This window comes from Chenopodium album, chromosome 27 (assembly GCF_948465745.1).
Source record: "Chenopodium album chromosome 27, dcCheAlbu1.1, whole genome shotgun sequence".
Taxonomy (NCBI): domain Eukaryota; kingdom Viridiplantae; phylum Streptophyta; class Magnoliopsida; order Caryophyllales; family Amaranthaceae; genus Chenopodium; species Chenopodium album.
In genome coordinates, this window is record NC_137860.1 from 18,793,339 (window position 1) to 18,801,057 (window position 7,719).

General features: G+C 32.8%; 1 protein-coding gene across 1 annotated transcript; it reads left to right on the top strand.

Moving 5' to 3' along the window:
• Positions 1 to 6,279: 6,279 nt before the first annotated feature.
• Positions 6,280 to 7,236, top strand: LOC145619730 (uncharacterized). Its single transcript, XM_081674432.1, has 2 exons — positions 6,280 to 6,480; positions 6,574 to 7,236. Exons 1-2 carry the CDS (start codon positions 6,280 to 6,282, stop codon positions 7,234 to 7,236), a joined length of 864 nt encoding a protein of 287 aa, XP_081530558.1.
• The last annotated feature ends 483 nt before the right edge of the window (positions 7,237 to 7,719 follow it).

Below are 7,719 nucleotides of genomic sequence, written 5' to 3' on the forward strand. Positions count from 1 at the left end.
GCCTGCCTAGCCGTGGCTAGGCCTTATGCTCACGCTTGTGGTGCGCAGCCGCAAGGCATCATGTTGTCATTTGCTTGATGTTTATTCCTTCGCTCGTCGATTCTTTGGATCGATTTAACGTTCAACACTTGGTTTTGACACTTTGAAGCCCAAATACCTATGTATTGATCCAACTATATTATAGACGTATATGGGCCTTTCAACCCTATCAGTCTGACAAAATGATTTTGTGCTTAGGATGTGACTCAATAGGTTTAGTTAAGAGCAAGATGTGAAAATAAATATAGTATTCCAACTTATCAAAATTGGCATTCAGCTAGACATTTCAATCAATTGACTTCACTGATGAATAAGTAATTCCGTCAATAATGAACCATCTATTAGAATAATATACTTATTCGAAGGACACTACTCTTTCACTATGTGTTTTAGAAACACGTAGAAGGGTAATGTAGTAATGGTGATGTTTATTGCAATGGTACTTTTTGTACTACTCATACTATGCATGTATATAATACAATTAGATTATACTTGTATGTTGACTAAGTAACAATAATGTAATATTTGATGTATCATTTACATACTACCTTTGTTTAAGATTTTTTGCAACTTTGGAATATTTTATATCTTATAAATAATACCCTAAAGTTGTCAAAAGTTTAAAACGGATGTAGTATTTATTTGTATCATTAGACCAGTTAATGGTAGCATTTACCTATCATATATTGATATTTACAATTTTTCCACCCTATTTGTTGCAAAATACATAGGGCCTATATGCTAATAGTTATATGTGAGTGTGAGGAAAACAATCAAGTTATACGTTTGATTTACATAAATTTTTGAGGGATAGCATAGTCATTGCATCTAATAAATTGGATGTAGCTTTGTCATTGTATACAACATGTCTAACCCTTGACCGAGTAACCCATGATCGTCTGAATAACCCATGACCAAGTAACTCCTAATCAAGTAACCTCTCAACGATCGAGTAAACCCTAAATTAATAACCCTTGAATGAGAAACCCCTAGCTAACTGATAACCCTTGAATAAGTAACTATTACCACATGGTGTAGCTAACAACATATGAAACATAATCTTCCTATTTACTTTTTTCGGTGCAGTAGGCCACACCACCATGTGGCCTGCTGCCAAGTCAGCAAAAATAACTGACCTAGAGGTTACTATTCACGCGCATGTAGGAGTTACTGGCATTGTCAGGGTTACTTGTATTTTTCAGGTGTTACTTTTTTTTTTTTTTTTTTTTTTTTCAGGAGTTACTTGTATGATTACTTATTTAGAGGTTACTTGTATTTTTTTTAGAGTTACTTGTATAAATTACTTATTCAAGGGTTACTTGTATTTTTCAGAGTTTACTTGATTTTTTTTTTCAAGGGTTACTTTTATGGATTACTTATTTAGGGGTTACTTGTATTTTTCAGGGGTTACTTTTTTTTTTTTTTTTTTTTTTTTTTCTTCTTCTTCTTTTTCAGGGTTACTTGTATACTCCCTCCGTCCCAAATTACTTGCAACGGTTTGACTTTTTGCACTATTCACACATCTCCCTTTGACCATCTTTTTTAACTATTATATGAAAGTCAATGTAATCATGTAAGATATTGTTGGGTCTATTTTAATGTATAGTTTCTTAATATAAAATTTTTATAACTTATATAAATATATAATAAAAGATATCAACGGTCAAACATGTGCATCGGCAAGCGTGTCCAGTCAAAATGTTGCAAGTAAATTGGGACAGAGGGAGTAGATTACTTATTCAGAGGTTACTTGAATGGGTTAATTAAAGGGTTACTTGTATGATTACTTATTCAATGGTTACTTGTATGGGGTTACTTTAAGGGTTACTTGTATGAGTTAATTATTTAAGGTTACTTGTATGCGTTACTTATTCAAGAGTTGCTTGTAGGCCCCATACCAAACCAGTAACACCCTACAAATAACCCCCGACCAAAATCAGTAACACCCTACAAGTAACCCCTGACCAAAACCAGGAACACCGTACTAGTAAGCCCCTAACCAAACTAGCTAGTAACACCTACAAGTAACCCTTGACCAAACCAGTAACACCGTACAAGTAACACCTAACTAAACCAGTAACACCCTACAAGTAACACTCTTTTTTTTTTTTTTTTGACAAGTAACACTCTATAATCTGCTCATACTACTATTGTTGTTTACGTTGCTGATTTTTTTACAAAGAATGTTCGATCGAAGATTCCACGAAGAAAACGAGCTCAAATTTCTCCGGTTCTCATTGATTTCACTACTTCAAATGTTGTTGATGATCTTAAGCTTAATTAATCGCAATTTTCACAGCAATTTAACACCCAAATTCTACAATTTCGGGCTTTAATTGCATCAATTTGGCAAAGAGGAGAGAGAAAATGGGTTGAGTAGAGATGTGCTTGTTGGTGATGTGTGGTCTGATTTGAAGAAGAAACTAAGAAAAAAGGAGAGAGAAAATGGGTGGAGTAGAAATATGGTTGTTGGTGATGTGTGGTTTGGCTTGGAGAAGAAGCTAAGAAAAGAGGAGAGAGATAAAGGAAAGAGAAGACTTATGAAGACTTATGTATTTTTTAATAAAATTGTGGCTGGCCACATGGTGTGGCCAGCCACATACAAAAATTTGTGTACTTTTTTATATTTAAAAAAGGATTGATTAACAAAAATTGTGGCCTCGTTTCGTGTAGAAAGTTGTATTTCATGGAAATTATTTCCCAAATGAAATTCCTTTAGGAACTTATTTCCCAAATGAAATTCCTTTAGGAACTTCTATAAGTTGTTTGATTGTGTAATGGGATGTTGAAATTCGCATGAATTTTGAATGACCAAGGGGGGCTAGGTAATTTACTTCCTACATTTTGTGGGAAGTGGAATTAAATTCCCATGAATTGCAACTTCTTTCATTTTTGGTTTTTTGTGTCAACCAAATAATTACCCAAATTACACAAATACCATGAATTTTCACTTCCCCATTTTATTTTGTCAACTAAACAACCCCTGTAAATCAGCTGATTGCCTTGGGTGTAGGAACCAGGGACTAACAAGAGATAAATACAATCCTGCGGGCTTTACTAGCATATTATAATGATATAATCACATAAGGCTTCACTAGCATATTATAATCATATACAAGTATATTATTTGTGGCTTGAGCCCCTTGAAAACTTTGAATCAAGTGGAAAAAAAATGTTATAATTGTTGAGAAACATGACAAACATGCATGATTGAATTAAAGTTCACATGTAAAAATTAATTCAAAACTATGATTGAAAACTATGATGTAAAAATTATATATTTAGATTATATATAAAGGGAACCCATGATATATTAAGAATTATATAATGTAAAATATATAATTCTAATTAATTCTAAATATATCATGGGTTCCCTTTATAATGTAAAAATTAATTCAAAACTATGATTGAATTGAAGTTCACATGCAAATTAGTTCATATATATATATATATATATATATATATATATATATATATATATATACACTGTAGACACCCATTTGTGTCTCCCCAAAACCAAACCCAGTGATGAATGCCTTGCACGTTGTGTCATTATCGAATTAGGTGAAAGTGATTTGAAAGTCGAGTGTTGCGGTTTAGTTTTAATTAAATTCTTTTCTCTCTGATTTTGAAAATGATTTTATTTGAAAATAGCCGAACCAGTTTAGTTTGGTCCATAATTAAGGTCCAATAATAGTGTATATGGATGGGGCTCGAAGAGACCTTTCCAACGATATATTATAAGCCCAATTCCGATGAATATTGAGGAAGTTATGGCCAAAATACTAAACTGGGCCTGTTCAATTATTTTAATACGGCCCAATGATCTAGAGGAGGGCCCAATATTAATTATTATTCCTAAAATTATTAGGATTAATTATAGTTTTCTAGAAGTTTCTAGAAAGTTCCTTTTAATTCTAATATTGTTAGATTTAATAATTAATCATCTTTAAAAGATTTTTATTTGGAATAAAATATTGTTTTGTTATCTTAAAAATATGTATTTTATCTTCTGTACGGATTCCGTAGATCAAGTTGATTAAAGATCGGATTCCGCGTGAAGAAAAACGCGCTAATACAGGCTGTCGCCAAACGACAAGTCTGTCGCCACGCGACAAACTCTGTCGCCGCGCGACAGACCTTGTCGCCTCGCGACAGACATTGTCGCGTCGCGACAGAGTTAATTCCTGGCGACAGCGTGGAGTTTTATTCCTTATCAAATTCTATGATTTTCCGGATTATTTTCATTATAAATAGCGTCCGAATTCCTGTTTTCAGAATCATCAATTACTATCATTCTTCCTTAATTCTCTCTTTTCTCTCTTGAGCAATATATGCTTTCTTTCTCCCTCTTTTTCTAAACTAGCTTTTTACATACAATATTCCGCATTCAATAGACTTAGAGTCATCTAGCCAAGTTCGAAGTTGCCTTCGCCCTAGACGTGCAAGGTTCGATATTTCTGAGGGTTTGGTCCAAAACTAGTCAAAACTTTGTTTAACTTGTTTTCAATTTAATTCTTTAATTATTCTTTATTTATTTTCATTGAAGTTTAATAACTTGTGTATTTTGTTATTAGAAAGAGGTACGAGGCTTCAAAGTAAGTAGATTAGCTTACTTCTATTTCTTTCACAATGTAGAAAGCATGCTTATTATTGTTTAATTCCTAGTATCATGTTAGGATGTGTTTAATTCCTAGTATCATGTTAGGATGTTATTTTATGCTTTCTAGTATCATGTTTAGGGTGCTTTTACTCTTTCTAATATCATGTTAGTACCATGTTAGGTTTAAAGCTTTGATCTTTATGGCTTAGTGACATGCTAGGAGTTGTTATTAATCTTATTAGTATCATGCCTAGGATCTTGCTATTATTATCAAGCTTTGTTATGCCTTATCATGCTATTATCGATATTATCATTATTATTATTATTATGTTGCTTGATTTATATTATTGCTTGATCACATCTTTTATGATTGTTAAAGGGAATTTGTACTTGAAATCACGCTTAATAAGATAATTAATAATTTGGTTTAGGCTAATGTGATTTTAATTCAAGTGATCGCCAATAATAGTATTATTTGTGCATTAATATTCAACCAGCATAGATAAACAGGTTAGGTTCAATATAATGTTTGTATGTTATTCGAAAAGCGCGCATGAATACGAGCAAAACAAAGTAGAGGCCTATTTTATAGGGCGGGTCCTTTTTTTTGTAGATTGGATTCGTACCCTCATCCCCGGACCTTGTTTGGTTCAAGACCTTATGGAGTAATTGACGGTCCTTTGGATTATCTTTTGGGTTTACAAGTTCCTAAAACTTGTTGGCGACTCTTCTTGCTCTTTGTCTTTCCCTTTGGAACGCCACCGTACTTTAGTGTATGATCACAGTGGGGTTCAAGTTTGGGGTTATCATAATGCTTGAAATATTCCCTACACATACATACATATATATATACATATATGGATCACAATTTTATGCCAGTACATTAGACTATTATATGATATTTTTACAGTTGTACAGAATAGTAACGGATAAACCTACCTTTATAAAAGGCAGATTTTCCCCCCGATTTCACCACAAATCCCTTATCCCTTCCCACTTTTTATCCAAAAAAAATCACCCAAAATTTTATCACCTCCTTCTCCGATATGATCCCTGACGACGGCAACCAAAACACTCACAACTTCACTTTTGAGGAAGATTTAAGGAAGATAAAACAGTATTTCCTCCTAATTACGGCGATTGTAGTTATATTAGTAGCAATATTAATTTCTGTCATTATGTATATGTAAAACTCACTTATTTTGTCGTTTTAGTATATTAAAAGCTTGTTTTTGTTTTATTATGTTTGTGTTGTTATTAATTATCATTGTATAATATTACCGTTATCATTATAATTATTGTTACTACTGTTATTGTTGTCGCGCGTTTTGCTATTTTTTCTGCAACTAACATGATTAATTTTTGTCTAATCATATAATTACTCACAATAATAAACCAAGGGGGAGAAAAGACTACATTATTTATGGTTTATTATTATTAAATTTAATTATCACGTGTTTTATTAACTTAATTATAAATATGGAAGAACTAAATATGTGAGTTGTACATATAATTTGTTATTATAAACTAATTATCACGTAATTTGTTGTAGCTAAAATGAGAGACCTTATGAAAAGACAGTTCAGCATTTTAGATTTATTTGGAAAGAAATTTATGGAGTGGAAGTGGATGCAATGATGAATTTGACAGCTGAAGGCTTGGAGCACACTGTTAAAGAAAATAAAAGTCCCTCTGGTCAAATAACTGATACTACCACTTTTGCAATGACTGTTGTAAAACCTATTACTGAACAAGATAAGGCAAAAGCCTTAGTGTTGTTAAGGCATCATTTACATGAAGGCCTCAAAATTGAGTACATGATGGTTGAAGATCCCAAAGTATTATGAGATTGCATTAATGAAAGATTTGGATACCACAAAAGGGTGCTCCTTCCTAAGGCATTATTTGACTGGACAAATTTACGGTTCCAGGATTTCAAATCTGTAATTGATTATAATTCAACCATACATGAGATAGTGTCTATATTGAGATACTGTGATCATCCAGTCATGGATGAACAGATAATTGAAAAAACACTCACTACCTTTCATGCAAGCAACATACTGTTGCAAGAACAGTATCGTGAAAGAGGTTTTAAAAAGTTCAACGAATTAATGAGTGTATTGCTTGTTGCGGAACAAAATAGTGAACTTTTGTTGAAATATCATAACCTGAGACTAACTGGGTCTTTGGCCACTCATCATGAGGCAAATGCAACAAATTCCTATCCACCCGAGTCAAATGCTACAAGAAGAGGTGGACGTGGAAATTACAATGGCCGTGGAAGAGACCATGGAAATTATCGCGGACGCGGCCGTGGTCGTGGTAGAAGCAATTTTCAAAGAAACAGTAATTTCAAAAATTTTGAAAAACAGAAGGTGCAGTCATCTGGAAGCCACAAACAAACTCCTTCGAAAGCAAAAGACACATGTTACAGATGTGGCATGACAGGACATTGGGGACGTACTTGTCGTACGACCAAACATTTGGTAGACCTTTACCAGGCTTCTATAAAAGGCAAAGAGAAAAATGCAGAAGCAAATTATGTTAATGAGGAAAATGCTAATCTGATGCATCTGATATTTCATGGATAATGCTGAAATTGGAAATGATTTCATTTTTGGAAAAAACAACAATGCTTAGGTTTCTCATCTACTAATGTAACATATGCTATGTTTTAATGTATTTTCTTTATGTTCTGTATTTTAAATTTCTAGTCATGTACTTTTAATCTCTATCATCAATAAAAGTTTGTATAATATTATTCTAAACTAATCTCAAATTTATTTTATGAAGATACGGATCTACATGAAGTTAGTTCCGAATATCAATGCCTTTTGGACAGTGGAACAACGCACACTATCTTAAAGGATAGAAATTTATTTTTCACAACTAAAGTTGTTTCAAGTAAATGTGAACACTATTTCCGGGTCAGCTAAATTAATTGAAGGATCTGGAAAGGCTTGTATAATGCTTCCAAATGGAACAAAATTAATAATCAACAATGCTTTATATTCGAGTAAATCAGAAATCTCATAAGCTTTAAAGATGTACGCCAAAATGGCTATCATCTATAA

Bases quoted from the DNA above. Each gene is read 5' to 3' on its own strand.
- LOC145619730 (XM_081674432.1), top strand. From the start codon at position 6,280: ATGAATTTGACAGCTGAAGGCTTGGAGCACACTGTTAAAGAAAATAAA. The intron at 6,481-6,573 runs GTATTATGAGAT...TTACGGTTCCAG, and splicing joins TGATGGTTGAAGATCCCAAA to GATTTCAAATCTGTAATTGA.